The following is a 23,702-nucleotide window of genomic DNA, read 5'->3' as shown; positions in this document are numbered from 1 at the left end:
TAAAAACATGTCCCTACCTATGCTTGGAAAACATGTGTAAGGTAGTGCCAGCAACAGGAAGTGACAAGTGTTCCCTAAGAGATTTTAAATATCAGAGACTCAGTAGGGACATTAAAGTGGAATCCAAGCATCTGCTTTAGTGGACTTGGACTTTAGGACTATTCATTGATTTAAAAAAAAAAACTGGATCAAAGGGAAGAAATATCGGACATGTAACAGTCAGACACAAAAAGTTTAAAGATCATTCGGAAGGCTTCTAAGTCAGCATATTGTTATCACCAGTAAAAGGCAATAAAAATGTAGCATTCCTCCTCCCCCCTCCAGCACAGCTGCTTAGAAACTTTGCCACAAGTGCCCACCAAATACCGAACCTTTCTGTGGATAATTAAATGTTACTAATCACACGTATTTCAAAATGAGCTTACATATATAAAATTTACACACTTGAGAAGGCCACCAATTGCAAAATAGCAGCAGCAGCAGTTTTTTTTTTAAGTGGGTTCTCAAAGCCTCCATAGAACTACCACCAAGATCACCATTCAGGGACCGTAGCAATGAGAACAATATTCTATGGATGCTACAACACATTCACGAGCTGCACTGAGTTCAGACTAAGCTGCAGTGCAGAAGGGTCATTTGTGAGAAGATTCCACATCAATATATTTTTGAAATGGAGGGCACTGCTTTGACATCTCAGTTTTGAAAACTTTCTACCAAATCACTTTGTCACAGTGTGAAAACCACTCTTGGTCAACCATGACCATGGGATCAGGTTCAACCATGTGAAGAGTGCAATAAATGGATTGGCAGAGCTTTGGCACTTATTTAAACCCCAATTGTTCTGTTAACACCAAGGTTGCAGGTTCAGTCCCCATAAGGGACAACTGCATATTCCTGCATTGCAGGGGGTTGGACTAGATGATCCTTAGGATCCCTTGCAACTCTATGATTTTATGATTCTATGAACATCCAGTAAGCTGTAGGGTACTGTTTTCCATTATCTGGATCACTCATGACGGGCACCTCATAGAAGTTTGCACTCAACTCTTCTTTAAGCCACAAGGGACATTATTATTTGCAAGCACATAATTGCATCCTTCTAGATTGTACTTGCCGTAACAACAGAGTACAAATAATACCTGACACTTCGCCAGATCCTGAAATTTTGTAAACAAGGTGTTCCGTAAACACTCATTTTACAGAAAGGAGTACACACACCAACATTTCCCTTGGCTGTTTCCTGTTGGCTCAGTTAATTTAAGCAGAGTTTAGCAAAGTCAGCAGCAACGACAAAAATACCTCTTCCAAAGTTTTAAACTGACCTTTTGACACATCAAGATTGGAGGTAGTGCTGCGAGGAAGCTGTTTTGGTGATCAAGGATTCTGTTAATTAGAACTGTTGATGACATGTCATGCTACAGGCAGAGGTGTTGATATAATCATTTCAAGCGGTGGTATAAGTAACACAGAAAAAAGGATGACATAAGGTTTGCAAATTGGAGAGCAGCTTAGTATTTGGTTCAGTGATGCAGTGGCACATGAGCAAACGCCCACAGAATTTCTTCCACATTTACTATGGTTCAGTGATCTCATTTGCTACTGCAGTCTATTCCACTAACACTGCAAGTGGTCTTGGAATGCCCAAGCTTGTAATAGCCTTTCAGGCTCCTTGGAATATCTCACATCCCCTGAGTGGCCAAAGGTTAAGCTCTGCTGTCGAGATTGCCATCGATAAGGTCAATGCAGATCCATCTTACCTAGGCAATTACAGCTTGGAGTTTATTTATGCCGACTCTGGGTGTGAAGCAAAGAAGTCTCTGCATGCTTTCATCAACCAGTTTCAAAAAGAACACATTTCTGCCTTGTTTGGACCAGTTTGCTCAGAGGCAGCAGAGGTTGAGTATGAATTCATCCTGCTTTTTCTCATTTGTTAATTGTAATAGATGATATTTGTTATCGTGTGCAGCCAACCAGGACACATCCACACCCACACCATGCATTTAAAGCACATTCAATGCTCATTTAAAGTGCAAGGCTTCCCCCAGAGCATCCTGGGAACTGTAATTTGTTAACAGTTCTTGGAATTGTAGCTCTGTGATGAGTAAGCTATAGCTCCAGGGTTCCTTGGGGGAAAGCCATGTGTGTTATATGTGTGTTAAATGTACTTTAAATGCATCCAATCAGGCTTTACGCTCCTCTCTTCTCCCCTGCAGATCTCGCTGCACCCCTAAAATCTTCACTGGAGTGTCTCCCAACCTTTCAGGGCAGATTTTGAGGATGTATACAGAGCTGTGAGGTGTGGGGGCAGGGAAGAAAAGAAAGTGATTTCCTGTTGTGTGAGCAGATATTTATTCTACTTGTGCATAGTCCTGTTTACAAACTTCTCTCACCCTTCTAGAATAGCCTGTAGGTTGTATTTAAAGATTGGAGTTCACTAATCTATTTTATCTAAAAGAGGTGCTCTCCTATGCAGTTGTGAAACTGCTGAGACCACAGCCAAGATATTGTGGGTGGGAGGCTGTGTGCCTCTACTGTATTTTAGGACACAGTTTGATTATATCTCAGACCTAGCTTAATTTCTAGTCATTCCATTAGTTCTACATACTTAATGCCTGTAAACAATTAAAATGGGGCTCTGCACTCTGTGTGTCTGCAAAAAAAACACAAAACATTTGTTGTTGTTTTTAAAAAGCAAGGTGACTGATAATATCGCTATAATAATTGCTTGCCTGTCTCTTTGAAATATCGTTGGCTCTACACACGGATGGATTAAATCTGTCATGGCACCTGGTTGTTATGCAAGCAGTGGTTTCTGCAATCTTGATTTTGATGGGAACCTAACCTTGGCAACTTAAAAAGGAAATTAACAAACATTATGTGCCACTTAAGCAATCATAAAACCTCAACAAAAACCCCAAAACATTAAGCTTCTCAATAAAAGACAATTAAAATCGGCATTTAAAAATATTCACAATGAATTAGAATGAACAATTAACTAAAAACATGTAATTTCTATTTGTCTGGATAGGCTTGCCTGAACATAAAAGTTTTATGTGGCTTCCAAAATGAGTGCAGCAAAAGTGATGATTATAGGAGGGTACTTGCAAAGTGTGGGTGCTGCCACACAAAGTGGTTGTGGGCTTTTGATCTATTTTTGTCCCCAGCTAAGGAAAATCCCAGTCTGGACTTCACCATGAGCATATCCTCCGACATTTCTGGCACTGAAATAGGGATGCTCCGTTTTTGGCCCTGAGCTCTCGGGCCTGTATCCCATCTTTCCACCAGGTGGTGCACAAACAAGCTAACAGCTGGAAAAGAAACTGGAATCCTGGAGGAGGAGGAGGAATGGGCTTGCTTGAATTCTCTACAGCAGAGGTGGAGAAACTGTGGTTCTCCATACATAACCAGATCACAGCTTTCAACATCCCCAACTCCTAGCCATGCTGACTGGAGCTGATGAGAGTAGATGGGGAGTTCCAAGAGAAAAAAAGAGCCCTAGTATTAGGCTGGGGAGGGGAGATGCTGCAGCTGGGACAGCAAAGCTTTTCTATGCAACCTTAGTCTGTTTTACTATGCTCCAGCTCATACCCACCAACATTCCTCCAATGAAAATAGGGGTGTCCTAATCAATAATAATAATTTTACTATTTATATCCCACCCATTGGCCTGGATTGCCTCAGCCACTCCGGGAGGCTTCCAACATATATAAAAGCATAATAAAACATTAAGCATTTTAAAAAAACCTTCCCTATACAGGGCTGCCTCCAGATGGCTTGGGGGGTGGGTGGGTCAGATAACTCCATACGCTCCAATATTTCTCTGATGAAAATAGGGATGTCCTAAGGAAAAGCAGGTGGGGACGCAGGTGGCGCTGTGGGTTAAAGCCTCAGCGCCTAGGACTTGCCGATCGAAAGGTCGGCGGTTCGAATCCCTGCGGCGGGGTGCGCTCCCGCTGCTCGGTCCCAGCGCCTGCCAACCTAGCAGTTCGAAAGCACCTCCGGGTACAAGTAGATAAATAGGGACTGCTTACCAGCGGGAAGGTAAACGGCGTTTCTGTGTGCGGCTCTGGCTCGCCAGAGCAGCGATGTCACGCTGGCCACGTGACCCGGAAGTGTCTCTGGACAGCGCTGGCCCCTGGCCTCTTAAGTGAGATGGGCGCACAACCCCAGAGTCTGTCAAGACTGGCCCGTACGGGCAGGGGGACCTTTACCTTTCTTTACCTTTAAGGAAAAGCAGGACATATCAAATCAGAAACTGGGACTGCTTCTGTAAATCTGGGACTGTCCCTGAAAAACAGAGACACTTGGAGGGTCTGTGTTAAATGTGCAACCATTTGTACATATTATTAGAGCTCATGGAGATCTTTAAATTAGAGCCTGCCTATGACAAAAGGCACAGCCTGCATTCATTTCAGATGGGCTTGGAAGCAAACAAAACATAGAGTGCTTTGGGGCATGATGGATATGCATGAATAAAGACAGCACAACTCAATCGTGATTTAAATATCCATGCATATATTCTAGTAAATGGTTCACAGTGGTCTTGATAACTGGTCTCACAATTGATTTGGGAGAAATATTGGTGTTAGTATCTCACCACCCAAGCAAACCCAATGCTGAGTTTAAGGTAAAGGTAAAGGTACCCCTGCCCGTACGGGCCAGTCTTGACAGACTCTGGGGTTGTGCGCCCATCTCACTTAAGAGGCCAGGGGCCAGCGCTGTCTGGAGACACTTCCGGGTCACGTGGCCGGCGTGACATTGCTGCTCTGGCGAGCCAGAGCCGCACACGGAAACGCCGTTTACCTTCCCGCTGGTAAGCGGTCCCTATTTATCTACTTGCACCCGGAGGTGCTTTCGAACTGCTAGGTTGGCAGGCGCTGGGACCGAGCAGCAGGAGCGCACCCCGCCGCAGGGATTCGAACCGCCGACCTTTCGATCGGCAAGTCCTAGGCGCTGAGGCTTTAACCCACAGCGCCACCTGCGTCCCATATGCTGAGTTTAGCTCGTGTTTATTTATGCATTAATATATATCAACTTCACACCTAATTATGTTATGTTGTGTTATTCTCTTCTTTTCTGTATCTACTTAAAGCTCCTTTGTTCAGACAAGTTTATCCAGACATGTGGATGTGGACATGTTTGAATCTCTTTTTCGTTTGCCACTGACTTTGTATTTAAATGTTTTAAATTACCTTTTTATTGATAATTTTAATATTTCTTGTAAACCAGAGGTTGCTGTTTTGTTTTGTTTTTACAATCAAGTGGTATATAAGTTCTGTTCAGTAAATAAATACACTGAAATCCTATTGCATTGAAATCCTATACACTGAAACCCTATTGTCATTACTTATGGGCACCATTATTGCAGGCAGTGAAATAGAGAAAAATGATTAACAGCTGGTTTTTTTATTTCCAGAAATGGGAAATCAGACATTATGTGTTTCAGTTTCACATCCCCCAAAGGCCCTGATGCAATCTGAAACCTATACAGCACCTAAAAGATCTTTATTTGAACAAAATGCTATGAGTGACAGTCAACCAACTTTACTTATTGCCTCTTGAATGTTACTATTAAATGCAGTTCTTTTTATTATTCTCCACCTAGGTAACTGGTTTGCTAGCTTCTCAGTGGAACATCCCCATGTTTGGGTTTGTTGGCCATACAGCCAAGCTGGAAGATTCCTTTGTTTATGACACCTATATCAATCTTGTCACCCCTCTGCAAATGATCGGGGAAGTCCTTTACAAAACTCTCCAGTATTTTGGATGGAGGTATGTTGGTCTCTTCGGAAGCTCAAGTGATGTTTTCACTTGGGCTGAAACAGAGGAGTTGTGGGCTTCTGTAGAAAATCAACTCAAAAGCAACATCACCATCACTGCTAAGGTGAGATACAACACAAAAGATCAAAGCCTCCATCAAGACAAGCTCAACTATATAGCATCAGTTGCCAGAAGTAAGTTTTTTGTTTCGTTTTTCATGACAGGTTTATGAGCTCTGGAGGTAAAGAGATAATTCTCCATGTGAGTTCATAAGTCTCTCAGCACCATTGTAAGATGAACTCTGTACATGAAGGATGGTGACCAAAACACTTTATTTGGAACAAACTCAAACCAACATTGGACATGAGAAAAGCCCAGAAATCTATGTCCTCAGCTGCCTCAGGGCCTGGTACTTAAAGTGCCAGACTAGTGAACTGAAACACACATAAAACATGGACTGGCTTTACAAAAGGGATTTTACTTCCCAATCCATTTCCCATGGCTTAGTGAACTGTATCTGGCCCATGATCCACTGGTTACCCACCTCTTACTTAAAGACCGTCTTCAAATAGAAGAGTGTTCTCTGCAAAACATGACACACTGCCACTCAACGTATCAGAAATTGAAGCTCATTGCAGTTCTTTCTTCTCCCTATATGCTGCCTTTGTGTACCTTTGAGCAGATCCAACTAGTGGTGCCTTCCCAGTAGATATGCTCTCCAGGGTGCTGTCCAACCAACGATACCTTGCTGCCATATGTGCTGTCCACTGGTACTGTGGGCATCAGTGTAGAGAAAACTGTATTAAACCTGTGTGATTACCCGTCCCTTATCTCTCTGGTGCTCCTGGCTCTTGTGTTCAATAAGGTTCAACTTCTTCTGGGAATTGACATTGCATTCCTAGGGTTGCCATACTTCGAAAAGTGAAAATCTGGAACAAAAAGAATTGCGTTTTTGAGCTACTTCTGAGGAAAATTGGCAAAAACAATACTGTCGACATGGGGTGCCATACATCCAGCTTTTCCCAGACATTTCACCAATTTCCACCCAGTCACTGGATATGTCCGGATATGTCCAGGGAATTCTGGATGTATGGCAACCCTACATTCGCTTGAAGATGCTCACATTGCATTAAGCCTGAAGATGTAGTCCTGTTTAAATATGGTTGCAGTGTTTGGGAATTCTTACCATAGACAAAAAGCAAGGAAGAGGTGGAATGGTAGAAGTTTATAAAATTCCACAGGATGCAGTGATGGCCACCAATTTGGATGGCTTTAGAGAAGGAACTGAACAAATTAATAGAAGATAAGTCTACTATAGGCTACTCACCATGATGGGTTTGCTGTGCCTCCTTGTTCAGTTGCTAGTAAACACAGGAAGGAAGAGTGCTCTTGTGTTCAGGTCCCTCCTACGGGTTTTCCAATTGGCTGGCCACTGTGAGAACAGGGTGTCAGACTAGATGGCTCAGTGGCCTGATCCCGCAGGCTCTTATGTTCTTATGCCACATAGGTTTAAGTCATGCCACCACTTGTTAATTTAACAAATTGCTGATGATTGACATTACAGAGAACGCAGGATTTGGATGATGTGGGGAAGCTTCTTAAAAGTGATGGAAAAAAGATTCTGGAATTTGTTTATCTTATTTGTTTTACCTTTATTCTTTATTCTTTATTCTTTCTTCTGTATATCTATTTCCTATAAAACTAATAAAAAAATTTTTTAAAAAAGTCATGCCACCACTTGCAGGATTTGAGCTGATGGAAGATCCGAATTGAGAGGCAATTTGGCCTCATTATTTGGGTTTATGCCTATTGACTCATATTATACATATTGCCCAGATATGCTGTGAGGAAATGTTGCATGCATACATGGAAGCCCAGGACGCATGCCTGGTAGGCAGAGCAGAAAGGCAAGATATTCTATCACATATAGGGAAAAGGTAGATATTACTAACCAGATTGTGGTGGGTTTTTTATGGTCTGAACCAGCAGGAATTTTTTATCCTATGTGAAAATTCTTATGGGATTCTCTGTGTAAAATTATTTCAATTAAAAAACTCTTTAAATGAGCAGAACTAAGGGCATGATGAAAGATTTCCCCGAGGTTATTTATTTATTAAAATTGGTATACCACCCTTCATCTGAAGATCAAAAATGAGAACACAAAATACATAATGAAAAACAAACCATACCCAAACACATTTAAAAGGCCACAGGTCGTTTAATCCAGTGTTTCTCAACCTTTTTTGGGCAAAGGCACACTTGTTTCATGAAAAAAATCTCGAGGCACACCACCATTAGAAAATGTTTAAAAAATTAACTCTGTGCCTATATTGACTACTGTATATATAAAGTAACTCTCTTTAATAGGAATCAAATAAACACAAAGATAGTATTTTATAATTACTTTATTATGAAATAGTAAGTAAACAGAAATATGAAAAATTATAAAATACTTTATTCAGTGCGCAACCTGGGCCTGTTTGGCTGAACACAAAGCTGATATTCTGGCTGGAATCGAAGAAAGACACACACGTAGCTCTTCGTCAACAGCTCTCAGTCTCTCTCTGTATTTAGTTTTTATAGCAATCATGCTTGAAAAGCTCAACTCACCGTGTTTTCACGCAGGCGAACAAAATAGTCCGCATTTTTGTTTTGAAGCGAAGGGTGTTTCGTTTGGAGATGGCGTTTAAGTTTGCTTGGGACCATAGCACTGTTAGCTAGCTTTTCACCACACACCACGCACAGTGGAGTTGGTTGGTTTGCATCTCCGGTGAAAGTAAATCCAAATGAAATATAGCTTTCGCTATATTGCCTTGTGCCAGAGAATTTGCTTGAGCTAACCATCTTTGCTTTCTTTTCATGCCCACTCATACTTGGGCTCTCATCTGGCTCCAAATTTTGTTCAGAGTCCAGTTCTTTTCTTTTCAAAAACTTTTCCATCACTGCAGTATCCGGCCATCCAATTGCCACTGACAAACGGATACAGACCCCTTTTTTTTACAGCACAGCTCGCACAAATGTACACGGAACACCCTTTTCGAATTAAAACACACAGTCTCACGAGAGCAAGGAGCAGCGATTTTATATTTTACGAAAAGAAGTCGCTAGTCCTCATGGTGACAGGGTGGAAAATGTTTAAAAGCAGAACCACCTTGAGGAAGGTGGAGCCATATCACATCCCGGCAGGAGGCCTAAATTGGTGGAACGCTCAGGCCCCGCCTATTCAAAGAGGACTATTAATTTGGAGAGCTGCTATCTTCCAAACTGTGAGACGACGTGGCAAAAGGGGAGCCCTGAATGGAACTTTGCGTTTTTGTCTCAACGCCGGTCTCGCGCTGCCGCTTCCCGCACTCTCAAGGACCCGGGAAGAGGAAGACGTGAAGGGAATCCCGAAGGCGCGAAAACCTCACGCATGCGCAGGCCTTCTGCCTGCGACAGCCCAGTAGGCCGGCCGAAGCGAGCGGCGATGGGATGTGGGAGGGAGCTCGCACGCTGCCCCGCGTGTGCTCGCCACCGCCGCCCCGCCTCTCGCCGCCCGCCTCGCCCGCCTCCCTCCCACGGCACACCAGGCAACGTCTCGCGGCACACTAGTGTGCCGCGGAACACCGGTTGGGAAACACTGGTTTAATCAGCCAGAGGCCTGATTATAGAGAAATGTTTTTGCCTCATGCCTCAAGATACGTAATGAAGCCACCAGACAAGTTTCCCTGAGGAGAACATTTCACAATTATATATTACTAGATTATATATTGCTAAACCTTTGGAATGTTCACAACTCTCACCTTTCCATAACATTCTGTTTCACAGGCAAGAAAGGAGTGGAGGTGTCTAAGTCTGGGTGTGTAAGTCACATGGCTACACAAGGCAAAGAGCTCTACTTAATGCCCACTTGTAACAAGAACTATTTATACAATACTTAGTATAAACGGAGGCAGCATTCTCATACTTTTTTCTTTTTTTAAGTACCAATAACAACTGAAGTTGGGAATACTTCTTTGCTTAAGGCGTATTCATATGCACAGCTTCTGGTTACATTCAGGAGCTCTTGTCATGCACTTAATGCACAGGGACTTCCAGAGACCAAATAAGTGACTTTTCTCTCTCTCTCTGAAATATGATACACTTCTCTGGACTGCAACACTTCAATCTTTTGTTCTGTGCGCTGATTTCAATGGGATAGTCATTTGTGTACCTGAGGGCCTGGGGGTTTATTAAATGATTTGGGTGATTAGGAAATGATCTAAAGTTACACAAAGCATGATCTAAAGTTGCATTGGTTTTAATTACCCAAGATATTTTGTATTGCTTCATAGTGATGCACCCCGAATTACACACAATCAATCAGTAATTTATCAATACCAACAACTTTGTTCACCACATGACAGTATCCAATGTGCATTTATCAAGACATTGTTTTGGCTTTCTTTCCCTTTTGAGTTTTATACCACTGAGTTTTCTGTTGTACCAACTATTTAGTTAGGGTTGCCATATTTCAAAAAGTAAAAACCAGGACAAACCCTAAACTTGCTTTTTTTAAAAAAAAAACAACCCAACAACTCCAAAACCGCCAAAAAAATCTTGATTTTCGATTGACTTGCCTAAGATCCAGGACAAAGCGCTACATTTTGGAAATTTCCCCAGACGTCATTTCTGCCTTTGAAATCCTGGTAATGTAAGGAAAAATCCAGACATATGGCAGCTCTAATTTAGTTGCTGCTACTGGCTGAGTTGGTGGGTATACTTGACTTTTTAGATGCGCTGGGAACTGATATGTACTATTTCTTTTGCAGTTATTGTTTTAATCTGCAGTTCTTTGGATGCAAGATCTATTTTGTTAGAGGCCAAGAAACTAGGTATGACAAATGGACCATACGTGTTCTTTGTGCTGCAGCAGTTTGAGGTCAGTAAATAGCTGCAATGTGGTGAGTATTTCTTCATTACCTTGCTAAAGGCATGGTTGTAAAGATTACTGTCCTCAGACTTGCAATCTAAAAAGACACAACACAACAGGAAAATGGATTGTGAGGCAAGGGGGGGGAGCAAACTCAGGTTTAAGTTCTCAGTTACAAGTTGTATGGATGGTAGGTCAGAAAAGCAATGGGTATCTCCAAATCTAGCATGCTGTAGTATTTAGAATTCTGGGCTATGGGTGGGAAGAGTTGGATTCAAATTTTGGAATATCTATCGCCTTAGACACTATCTCTCATCTAACCTACCTTGCACACTTCGTGAAGATAAAATCAAGCATCTATTGTGCTCTATACCAATGTGGTGTAGTGGTTAAGAGTGGTAGACTCGTAATCTGGTGAACTGGGTTTGTGTCTCCGCTCCTTCACATGCAGCTGCTGGGTGACCTTGGGCCAGTCACACTTCTCTGAAGTCTCTCAGCCCCACTCACCTCACAAAGTGTTTGTTGTATTCATATTACTAAGCATTATGGGAATGGGGTAAACTGTCTATTTATTACAAACAATGCTGTCAATCACTCTTTTGTCTTCTAGGACAATTTTTTGAAAGAGACTTGGAGTAATGGGAACAGCAGTGTCCCAGATGCCTATCAGCCTGTGCTGCTCATAGCTCTCAGATCTTACAGAGAATACAAGACCTATTCTGATTTTGTGAAGGAGGTCCACAGCAAGCTGAAGGAGAAGCAGCTTTCAGACAGTTTCTTTTCTTCACACGGAGAGGTCATATCCACAGCCACAACTTAGATACAGTAGTACCTCAGGTTTCATAAGCTTCAGGTTACAGACTCCACTAACCAAGAAATAGTGCTTCAGGTTAAAAACTTTGCTTCAGGATGAGAACAGAAATCGTGCTCTGGCGGATCGGAAGCAGCAGGAGGCCCCATTAGCTAAAGTGGTACTTCAGGTTAAGAACAGTTTCAGGTTAAGAACGGACCTCCGGAACGAATTAAGTACTTAACCTGAGGTACCACTGTACTTGTTCCAAGGAGGCATAACAAAAAACCAAGAGGAAACCAGGCTGAATGCCCTCATTTCCCCTAACCTAGAAAGGGCACTGTGATGCCACACAAAAAAGGGCTAAATATCTCAAATTTTCTAAAGGCAGACATCAAAACATTTCTTGAGAGATTTTCTTCACTCTAAAGCCATGCTGATTAGTTTTAGGAGCTGAGGCTTTCAACTCATTTACTAACGTGTAGTCTCATTTGACCTGCAACCAGACCCGTGCAGAGCTTGTCTGAGGTGCAAGGCAGGAGTCTTGGTAGAATAAAATTATAAACTCACACAAGAAAGTAACCAATCCCTTGCAGTCGTCCCCCCCCCCCCGGCAGCTTAGCCCTCCAAGGCCTGGGGCAAGTGTACCCAGCTGCCCCCTGCCACACTCTCCATGGGCCTGCCTGCTACCATATCAGATAACACATACCTTCCAAGTGTCCTGATTTTCCAGGGACAGTCCTGGAATGATGAAAGCTATCCCGGCTTTTGATTTGATCCCAGAATGTTCCTATTTTCTCTGCCAGTGCCAGCACCACTGAGCTCAGGGAGGAGGATGAGCCACCACTTGTTCTGAGCAGAGTCGGCAGTGACAGTTGTGACTGCGAGCGGATATCCCATTGCCCCTCTGTGGCCTCTCTATGGCCGCCACAGCCAGCCTCCTCCCTTGGGCAGCTCACAGTGACTGCTGGAGTGTGGGCGAGGAGAAGAGGCTGCCACTGCCCAGCCCTGTATAAGTTGCAATTTCAACTGTATAGTGGTACCTTGGGTTATGAACTTAATCAGTTCCGGAAGTCCGTTCTTAAACCAAAACTGTTGTTAAACCGAGGCGCGCTTTCCCTAATGAGGTCTCCCACCGCCAGTGTCCCTCCACCGTTCGGATTCCATTCTTAGACTGAGGTAAAGTTCTCAAACCAAGACACTATTTCCGGTTTTGCAGAGTTTGTAAACCAAATCGTTCTTAAACCAGACTGTTCTCAAACCGAGGTATCACTGTATTTGGGGGAACCACTTGAAGCCTCCCTTGCGTTGAGCTATTTCAATTGTTTTTGTTTGATTTTCTCATTGCAAACAGCGGAAAATCTGTAAATTTTGATAATAAACCTGATTTGTAATGGGGGTTGAATAATTTCGATTGCAACTGGATTTTGAGTTTGGAATAAATGAGTCCACTGCTAAATATATGCAGTCAGACAACTGAAAGAATAGTTTAAGAAACTTCTTCCCTCAGAAGCCCAAACTCTTACTGTTCTATATTGACTCTTTTCCAGGTAAGTTCTTATGCTGCCTACCTACATGATGCTGTTTTGCTTTATGCGTTATCCATAAAAGAAATGTTAGAAGGGAAAAAGGACTTCCGTGATGGAAGGGCCCTTGTCAACAGTTTGAAAGGTTACAACAAAACTCCAATGTATGGTAAGTTTGTGGATTCAGACTGCAAACACAGTCACTTGAGAGAGGGAGGGAAGCTGCACCTCTGTAGCTGAGCTGATACTCTGAACATTGATGCCCCTCCCATGTATCTTCAGGTAAAGCATCTCAAGGAGCAGGGCTGAGACAACAGAGAAGCTTTCATTCACTTGGTACTATCCAAATGTTTTGGACTACAACTCTCATTTGTCCCAGCCTCCATGGACATTCTGGCTGAGGCTAATGGTTGTTAAAGTCCAAGATATCAGGTTGGTGAAGAATACAGAGCATCTGCTAGTACCAAGTCAGAAGGACCACCAGGCTTACTTCATGAAGCAGCACATATTTGGAGTAGATCCATTGATCTTCTAAGTAAATGTGCAAAGGAAGCTACTTTAACTATTGCCAAGTGAGCCTTAGGAACTTTTCCCACGTGACTCTTAGGATCTCATGTGATGCCAACAGAGAATGCTTGGGTGCAACTCTGTGATTGCCTGTTGCCCGCCCTTAAAAGTATTGTCTCTCCACGGTTGCATGTTCAGTCAAAACAGCATTGATGGATAGAATAAACAATTTGTTCAACTTTGGCATTCACAGAAACTCCTCCCTGATTAAAAGGCCACCTTATAGCTGAGCTATGGAGTTTCTCCAACAGCCATTAATCATGATGCCTATGTCCTACTTCCAGGATCAAAGGCAGTACTCTCTGAATACCAGTCACTACAGCGGACTACAGAGAACAACAGCAGACAAGGGCTCAGTCATGTTCCTTTTGTAGGCATTTGATTAGCCACTGTGAGAACAGGCTAGGTTTGATGAGCCTCTGGCCTGATGCAACAGGGCTCTTGTGTTCTGACTATCCTGGAAATCTTTGCAAGTTAGCCAGTGGACTTTTGACTACTGCAAAATGGACAGGATACATAAATATGTTGTACATTGTGTCTTCCTATGCTGAGGAAGAGGCAGAAAAATAACATCAGTCAAAATGGGACAGGTGCGCTGAAGTGTGGGGAATGTGCTAAAGCTCTTATTTTTAATATCTTTTTTGTTTAGGCATTACTGGCCCAGTCAACATTGATGAATTAGGTGAGAGGAACATGGATTACTCTGTGTATGATCTCCAGGAATTTGGCAACTCAGTTCATTTCATTCCAGTTCTTAACTTTGACAGTGTCAGGAAAACAATCAGGTATTATTTGTGTGTGTGGTTCATGGGCACTTTGCAATTTAATCTTTTGTACAGGAGATTTACCTTGTAAAGTACTATATAATATTCTTTGTATTCATTCTTTGAAGGAGTATCTTTTCCTTTTTGCCCATTTTATAAAGGGAAGAGCTGAGACCAAGAGTCAGTGACTCGCCCAAAGCCATTTCAGTGAATTCTACAGTATGGCGATATTTGAATCCAGAACCCATGTTCAGCTGCCATGTATCCATGCATTATTGTGGTTGTCTGAAAAAAAGAGAGCAAGCAGCTGCTCACACATAGACCTCCATGTAATTCAGACACCCACTTACTCTGATGTCCTGATCCCATGGAAGTCTACTCTCCAGCATCTGCTCATGCCTAGACTTTGTGGGGCAGCCCTGTTCCCTAGTGCTCCTTTGATGCCTCCACCTGCAACTTTAAATTCTATATTGTAACAACAAACTGAATTCAGCTTTACAAAATCATTTTTAATTCACCTGGTTCCTTGCAAAGATAACCACATTGCATGTGATCTATTAGTCCCATTGAGTTCAATGGGACCAAGTGGTTACAGGACTGCAACCTTACTATTATTTGTTAAGCAGGAAGTGTATTTTGACTGCAACATCCTGTGTTCTTGTTCTGGTTAGCAAGTCACCCTGGTGTCCTCCAGATATTTTGGTCTACAATTTCCTATAGCCCCAGTCAGCATAAATGGGCAGCACCAGGTTAAGAGGGACAAGATGCCTACTTACATGCAAAGAGGGATATGCTAGCTGTGTAGAAAGCTGCCATCTTCCTCCTTCTTAAATCAATTCAATGCCTCCTTCTTTATGAAAATCTTGAAATTTTATTTTCATTGACTATCTCTCAAATGAAAAGTGTGGATTTAAAACTACAAGGCTTCTTGCCTTTGATGCTACTCGGGAACAAAATGGTGGCAGGACTAGAAAGTCCATTGTCAATGTTAAATTCAAAGGAGATGCGCTGATCATTCTGTTATCATGATCGCTCTGTCATTGTTCGCATAAGCATTGCATGGCTTCCTTTGAACTAATTTGAACTAATTTGAATCTTGCACAGATTTCTGAAATGGATAATCACACACTAAAGATGAATGGTATTCTGATTATGGGTTGTATAAATCAGAGCATTGAGGAGACAGTTCTGTCAGCGCAAGGATTTCTTCACGTGCAATGGAATGTTCTCTGACTCTGCTTCTTTGTGACCCCTCACTAAATCTATTCTAGGTTTCCCGACAACCCTCCAGGCTGATTTTGGGATGGCACATGTGGTGAGATAAGAGTGGAGGAAATCCCACTGTGCCAGTACTAATCCTTGTCCTAGGGCAAATTTTAAGTTGAATGCCGCCCATCATTATTTTTTTGGCAGGCTTCTAAAGAACAACTGATCAAATCTTCCTCTTTAACATATTACAAAAACATTTCATCATATTAAACATACTTTACAATAAATCTATCAGTGATATCAACAATGACCTGGTTGACATTAGGCCGGTTTGCCCAAACTTTTTTCAAAGGGGGCCAGATTTGATGAAGTCAACATGCCTGAGGGCTGACCAAAATTGCTGACCTTTTTTTAGGATTGAAGTTGTTGAGCTTTTTGGGGATTTTATCCCAGGAAGTAAACTGCCACAGGGGCCAGATTAAACCGAACAGCGGGCCAAGTAAGGCCCCTGAAACAGACTTTGGATATGCCTGCATTGGGGGAAACCACAGCTAAGAAACCACAGCTAAGAAAATGGAGGATCACAGAAAGGATGCTGGCACTTGGGACTGGAACAGTGAGACTGGCCTCAGAGCAGTTGCATGATAGCTTCAGTTGCATAGGCTCCATGTATCTATTCCAGTGAACAGACAAATCTTGGACTTAGGTGTGCCCCTCTGTTATTGACAGCCATCCAGGTCCAAGGTAGTGCTGAAGCCTGAGCTAACCACAATGTAGGATACCAGAGCATGTCCATATGCTGCCAAATCAACAAATATTTTCCGAGCATACCATTTTTAATAAATACAAATATGTTACACACAACTCATGGGTAAAAATGCATACCTTGACCTAACACAACAACCCATTTCTCAAAAGATAGCAAAGGCTGAGTGAAGTCCATGGAAGAAAAACACACACCAACAGTCAACTTCAATAAGTCACTTGCTGGACTTCTTCAAAACAAGCCATTCTTAACCTTTACACCCCAAATTCGGCATAGGCCATCCTGAAATATATCAGATCAGTTTGTTGAACCATTTTGCAATTCTTCTTCTTTGACAATCACTCTTAGCAGAGTAAGATTGTTTTCCATGAACACGGTTTTAACAGTGAGTCTGTAAGTGACTGTGGAGGCCAATTCTGGATCCACACATTTTGTAATTATAAGCCGCAGAACCTACTGTCCCCAGTTTCTAGTTAAGATGGCAGAATGCAAGCCAATCAACTCACCCTTAAAACTGGGAGGAAAATGGAAGCCAAGATAATGTGAAGAGCTTTCCTGACCTAAGAGCCAGGGAAACTCTAACGAAGGGTTTTCCAAACTTGGGTCTCCCGCAGTTTTTGGACCACAACTCCCATCATTCCTTACCACTGGACCTGGTAGCTAGGGATGATGGGATTTGTAGTTCAACAGCAGCTAGAGACACAAGTTTGGGAGACACTGCTCTAGTGTCTGCACCTGAACCTGAAATCCCTCTATTTATATACTTTCATTCATAGGTTTGTAGTTTATGGCTAACTCTGAAATAACAATGCACTTTTAGTTTCAGATCTGGACTTAAAACCAATTTCTGCTTCATTTTCATGTGGAGAATTATGGCTATTTGTACATTCCTCTTTCGTTGTATGGGTACATTTATCACAAAGTATGTGTGTTAATGAGTTTTGGAAATAAAGAGCCTTCAGCTTTATAATTAATGCAAGATGCTGACATACTTATTGTCTCTGTCCATAGCCCAACCAGAGAGATTGACTATATCAGTTGGGCAGATGGAGAAATACCTAAGGACAAACCACTGTGTGGGTTTCACAATGAACACTGCAAAACTCCAGTTACCAGTAAGTGTGATTATGTAATGCCTGCCGGTAAAATGTGGGTTATAAATTCATTACTACTACTAGCATGCAAGTAGGACATACTGCAGATCATGTGTCTTGTATGCCTTTTGCTGTATCAAAACTGCTCTGTTCTTGTCTGACACAACTATGCAACTACAGCTGTGCAGTTCTGACCATTTTCATTCCACCAAGTCAAACCTGGATGTTCTTGTTGCAAAGAAAACTGATTTATTTGTTTGTTTTTAAGTTACAGTTGTGGCGGGGGCTGTGATCACATGTTCCATGGTATGATTGTATTATAATTAATAGCCATGCTTGTGTGATTTCTTGCTCCTTTATATTATTTTCGCAGTGGTGCGATGGCTTTGCTGCCTTGAATTTGGCCTTTTTTGTTTTGTTTTGTTTTTGGATGTGTTCCCAAGATTCAGCTTCATTTATACGTTCTTTAATGAACTGTTCTTTTGTTGTTAAAAGGTTCAGCCCTGATTGTTATGATAATTCTGCTGATAATATCGGTATCGGGGGCCATTGGTGTGGCAATGTATATGAAAAACCACAAGGGAAACCTTCGAAATGATACATGGTGGAGAATTAATTATGAGGATATTATCATTTTAAATGATAATAAGGTAAAGGATGAGCTGTTGTGTACTGAAACTCAAGTTCTTTATCCCAAGGATACAGTTCTCCAGGGGCTTATTTGAGCGGATCAGTTGCATTCATGTAGCACTTGTTGGTGGATGTGGAACCATAATGATATAATACAGTTCTGAAGCCAAGTCTTTTCAATAGCCATACTCTTCATTAGACACTCTACCCCCTTGTTCCTCTTTCTCAGCACCCTTCACAGGTTGGTAGATGACTGCATGAAGCAGAAAATCTCTCATACTGGTGCAATTTTACTGCACTTTTTAGAAACCCTCACTTGCCATAGTCGTCCTTCAGCTTAAGGAGGGTTGACAGTAGAAACATCTCTCGTTTGCCCTGTTAGCTTTATAATTTTATTTCATTTACAATATCACTCAGTAATAAAGGTTTCCTGGGGGGTTAACAATAAGATCAAAACCAAAGATCTTTTTCTGACAAGATGAACAAGGTCTATATATCCTGTATGACTACAATACGTTATTTCATAATTCATTAGTATCAGCAACAAGAAAAGCAGATGTCAGGGTGGAAGGTTCTAGCCCAGCCTTCTCCCTAACGTGCTAGTTTCCTGTATATAAGAGTATTTTCCCCTCCTATGATGTGAAGCGGTGCAGTTGAGACATAATTCCTCTTGTACTCTTTGTACAAGAACTATGTCTGTGTTTCATACTTACTGTAGGTACTTGCTTTGTTGCAACTTCATGTTAACTACTTGCCACCACTATTGCAAATAATGGTAATAACAATGACAGGTTTTGAATATTTCAGTAATGGAGCGAAAATTAACGTGGCCATTTGGAATAAACTTTTGCATTTCGGCATTTTAAAATCAAATAATTAAATAATCATTTTTAAATCATAATTAAATCAAAACTGAAATACAAAGTTGCTGAGTTGAGCACTGTAGCACATTCAATAGTTGTTTGTCCCTTGTAAAGGTCTCCAAAAAGAACCATATAATCAAAAATCTCATAGCAAATCTCGTAAACAAACAAATAGCATATCAAAAATCCCAAGCTGCTTATTTACAGTAAGTTTTTCTCATGACAATGGCAATAACGCTTCAATCTGTGTTTTGAAATCTGAATCTAGTAAACACAGTTAACCCAAATTTTGCTTTCACTACTAATGCCAGTGTTGTTTTCATTCAGCTTGTAACATTGCACCTTATATTGTCTTTCAAAGGGAAACTTCTGTCTGTCTCAAGCAAGCACACCAGTGTCCAAAGGAACAGAGAGCTTGGGCTCCCATTTGTTTATTTCTAATAATGATGATTCTGGACCGAAGAGCAAGCGAGGGAAAGAAGTATTTTACACCACTGTAGGACTTTATCAGGTGCATATGTAAACACCCAGAATATATTGTGCCAAATGGAATTGTGTTCCATTCACTTCTTGAAATATACTCAGAGTCCTGTAGTGATTTCATGCTCTTTATTGCAGCATGTAAAACAGTGATTGAATTGCCCCCCAAACCTAAGGCTGTTATATACATTATTTACACAATGAGTCCCATCTAATTGGCTGATTGTGCTTCCCTCTTGGAGCCTGAGTGGTCTTTTCCTGCAGGCCAATCAGTTGTTGCATTCTACGATCCTACCAGCCTAATAGGATGATTAACTTCCTCCTGGAGCCTGATTGGTCTTTTCCTGCAAGCCAATCAATTCTAGGATCCTACTTGCCTATTGTTCTAGGATCCAAGCTTAGTACAGTGGTACCTCGGGTTACATACGCTTCAGGTTACACACTCCACTAACCCAGAAATAGTACCTCGGGTTAAGAACTTTGCTTCAGGATGAGAACAGAAATCGTGCAGCGGCAGCAGGAGGCCCCATTAGCTAAAGTGGTGCTTCAGGTTAAGCACAGTTTCAGGTTAAGAACGGACCTCCGGAATGAATTAAGTACTTAACCCGAGGTACCACTGTACATAAAACTTCGTGTTATTTCTATTATGTACAGGAGAACAGGGCACAAACTGCCCAACAGAATAAAAGCCAGAATAAGTCACAGGATTCACAGGTAGGATTGTAAAGTGTGACAGTGTTAATTTTCTCCAGGTCTTTCATAATATGCTCTAGCATTGTACAATGGACAGTACCTGTCTTGATAAAGTTCTTAGAATCATGTAGGCATGGCGTAAAGTAATAGATTGTGATGGTTTTCCAAAGGTGTGAATGTTCAGGTGCTAAACCAGACCCATTGCTTCCTATCAGTAACATCACATAGTGTAGTACAGCAAAGTAGGCAGTATAATTATCTGCAAGTAATATTTTTGAAAGTATTACCATAATCATTATATTACACTTGACTTACCACTGTTACAAATCAGCTTAGGCTTTTGCCACAATCACCAAGCTGTACTTGTACTGTTGACACTTTTTTCAATTTATATACAGCACATTTCTAATTAAGATGTAGGTTGTAATGTTGATCAGTTCCACATTAATATTTTAACTTTTATTGATCAAGAAATGTACATTTGTTTCCTGTAAATGGCACAGAGTCACCCACTAAGGCCAGTATTTAATTGTGGGGAAACGGAATTTTCTCAATTATTGCATTTGCTACTGTTGTCTGGAAAATGAACATACCGTATGAACACCATAGGACCTTACTGGGTATTATTTGTGTTGCTATAAGTTATGATTCACAAAACACCCACTTGCGCCACTCACCATTTTGTTTTATTTTAAAACTTATCTTTTTTATATAAAAAAATTGAAATTGTGCTTTACAGCTGTGCTAGAACGGAGAACAGTTATCCCCGGGGGGGGGGGGGGCGGGATGCACACTGAGGCAGGAGATAGATGCAAAGTTCTGCTGCATGGGCAGAGGTTATTCCACCTGTAAGATAACTGCATTGGATTCAGCACATCCATCTTACCATCTAGCGGACTTATTATTGTTTTATAATTCTTGAGCTTGCAAAAGATGGAACGTATTAAGACGTTTATGAATCTGAGCTCAGGATTTCTCTTGCCTCAGACAAAAGCCATCAGCTGTAATGATTGTTCTACAGTTTACCACTCATGGTTTGTCATGAGCACAGGTTTGGGCAGCAGACTAAGACAAATCATGTTTAATTCACAGTGACACACCAGCAGCAGAAGTGGAAGAGGAGCAAAGCGGCCACAGTTTCCTCTCTAGCAGCCCACACCATGCAAGCCATAGTTGTGCTTAACATTACATATGAACCAGGCCTATGTATCATTACTATTATGTAATATATTCCTCTTATTTGTCTGCCCATTATTTCTACCAATATGTACCCAGTGTAGCTAACTAAGTCCTCTGTAAATTCCTAGAGTGGCATAGTTGATGCAGTCACACAGAAAGATCCTCAATGTATCCCTGAAGATGCCTACCAGACTACATTCATTTCTCCCCAACAGTTTCCATGTTAATGTATTGTGCCTCTTACAATTTCTGTTTCAGGGAATTGTTGTTGCTCTCAAATTCATTGATAATCAAACAGATGCCTGGATCCGGAAACCATCAGTTCTCCAGGAGGTTCGGGTGGTATGTTTCACTCTTAAATAGTTTAACATTCTGGATTGCAAATTTCCATTTGAACAGTAAGCTAACTGAAACAGGCAGGTGATCTAAAATTCACAACTGAAGTATGGAAGTTTATCGAGTAATGCAGAAAAAAACATGAACTGACTGAAATTTCTAAATGAGGCTATAGGTCAATATGCTTTGGAAAACAGATTTAATTAGCAAGGTCTCCAACACAGGGCATTGTCTTGCTTTGACCAGATATCTCAGTGTGGTCCCATAGCTTATTTCTTCTGCAATGCCAGTAAGAAGGAGCAGAGTAGTCTGAAAAAGATTGTATTTGCTTTGCTGTATGGTGTCAAATCTGGATACCACACTTCCCAACATTCCTTTGCTTTAGATGAGAGAATTGAGACATGAGAATCTGGTGGCCTTCTATGGGATATGTCCTGAAGCTCCAAACATGTGCATTGTGATGCATTACTGTAAGAAAGGTAGCCTAAAGGTGAGTAGAAGGTAAAGGTAAAGGTACCCCTGCTCGTACGGGCCAGTCGTGTCCGACTCTAGGGTTGTGCACCCATCTCACTTAAGAGGCTGGGGGCCAGCGCTGTCCGAGAACACTTCTGGGTCACGTGGCCAGCATGACGAAGCTGCTCTGCCGATCCTGCACCAGCGCAGCACACGGAAACGCCGTTTACCTTCCTGCTATAAAGCGGTACCTATTTATCTACTTGCACTTTAAGGGTGCTTTTGAACTGCTAGGTGGGCAGGAGCTGCGACTGAATGATGGGAGCTCCCCCCCCCCCGCGGGGATTCGAACCGCCGACCATGCGATCGGCAAGTCCTAGGCGCTGAGGTTTTACCCACAGCGCCACCCGCATCCCTCCGTGAGTATGGAGTTCTGTACATCAAAGTTTAGAACAGTTATTACATGAAAGTAGATCATACTTAATTGCCCTAGAAAGGATTACTAATGCAGTGTGTTGCCAAGTCATATATGCTATTTTTTGCTCTCTTCAGTATTATATCTCTATCTATCATCTATCTATCATCTATCTCTATCATCTCACAAGACAGCCAATGGAGGTGCCCTCCAGATATGCTCCTGATCAGTGGTAGCCAACATGGTTAATGTTCAGGAATAATGGGATGTGGTCCAGCAGATCTGGAAGGCACATGGGGGGAGGAGGGGGGAGTCCTCTTGCAGAAGTGGCAATACTTGCTCTAATGTGATGCAGTAGTTGAATACCACCCCAGTTGAATGTGTGGTTTGCCCCATGAAAGTCATGTGTACCTCAGTAATGTTTCCACAATACTTAAAGTTTTGCCTTTTCAGTCATTTCAAAGAGTTTTGTCTTTTTCCCATCAGTATGAGCTAAGCATGGCCCCAGGCAGCTGATATATATTTACATGCCTACTTTGAGTGGAGTCAGGCAGCAAGTGCAATTGTATCTCAAAAGAAATATTTCTACATGTGCATTTTCTAGGATATTTTGATGCATTCTGATATCGAACTGGACTGGATATTCAAAATCTCCTTTGCCTATGACATAGTCAACGTAAGTATGGAGTAATGGAATTGCTGTCGGCTACTAGGAAAGTCATTAAAAATGCTGTTATTGTAGTGACTGACAGCTGAAAAGAAGCCAGAAAGATCCATATCCATCACAAGCATCTGTTGTTTTTGTAGCTAAAGCATTGGTGTTTATCAGAGAGTGTGTGTGTGTAAACTGCATGAAGTTTTGCAACCCACTTCTAAGAGCACTGGGATCTTCAGATGGTGCCGAAAAATTATCTGATGAAGTGGGTTGTTTGGAGTGTATCACACCAGTGTTTCAATATCAGAAGCGGCACTTTGAAAAGTGTTGTTTTTAGTCTTTGCATGTTACATGATCTAATAGCCACACACTTTTGATTATTCCATTTCTGTACCGTGTTTATACACCAGTGGCAAATGAATAGTCTTTTCCATGGTTAGCAGTGGCGTAGCGTGGGGGGTGCAGGGGGGGCCGGCTGCACCGGGCGCAACATCTGGGGGTTAGGGTTAGGGTGCGCAAATCCACGGGTTAGGGGGGGCGCAAATTACTTGCCTTGCCCCTGGTGCTGACAACCCACGCTACGCCACTGATGGTTAGCATCAGTTGTGGAATTCACTTCCCTTGTACCAGG

At 41.9% G+C, this 23,702-nt stretch overlaps 1 protein-coding gene across 4 annotated transcripts in view; it reads left to right on the top strand.

Annotated features, from left to right (window-relative positions):
* Positions 1-1,625: 1,625 nt before the first annotated feature.
* The window catches only part of LOC309370380 (guanylate cyclase 2G-like), a 38,547-nt gene continuing 16,470 nt past the window's right edge, over positions 1,626-23,702 (top strand). For 2 of the 4 annotated variants that reach the window (XM_081912046.1, XM_081912045.1), the window contains exons 1-13: positions 1,626-1,895; positions 5,606-5,954; positions 10,551-10,660; positions 11,262-11,447; positions 12,992-13,136; positions 14,184-14,319; positions 17,285-17,388; positions 17,863-18,017; positions 19,222-19,371; positions 19,995-20,054; positions 21,471-21,554; positions 21,934-22,038; positions 23,021-23,092. In XM_081912046.1, coding sequence (XP_081768172.1) covers positions 1,638-1,895; positions 5,606-5,954; positions 10,551-10,660; positions 11,262-11,447; positions 12,992-13,136; positions 14,184-14,319; positions 17,285-17,388; positions 17,863-18,017; positions 19,222-19,371; positions 19,995-20,054; positions 21,471-21,554; positions 21,934-22,038; positions 23,021-23,092 — 1,914 coding nt within the window. In that variant the 5' untranslated portion in view covers positions 1,626-1,637. Of the gene's footprint in view, positions 1,896-5,605; positions 5,955-10,550; positions 10,683-11,261; positions 11,448-12,991; positions 13,137-14,183; positions 14,320-17,284; positions 17,389-17,862; positions 18,018-19,221; positions 19,372-19,994; positions 20,055-21,470; positions 21,555-21,933; positions 22,039-23,020; positions 23,093-23,702 lie in introns of those variants that run through there. The other 2 variants (XM_081912047.1, XM_081912048.1) reach the window with 2 other exon arrangements.

The sequence above is a fragment of the Podarcis melisellensis genome, assembly GCF_964234715.1.
Source record: "Podarcis melisellensis genome assembly, chromosome: 5".
Lineage (NCBI taxonomy): Eukaryota > Metazoa > Chordata > Lepidosauria > Squamata > Lacertidae > Podarcis > Podarcis melisellensis.
This window is presented reverse-complemented; position numbering and strand designations above follow the sequence as displayed.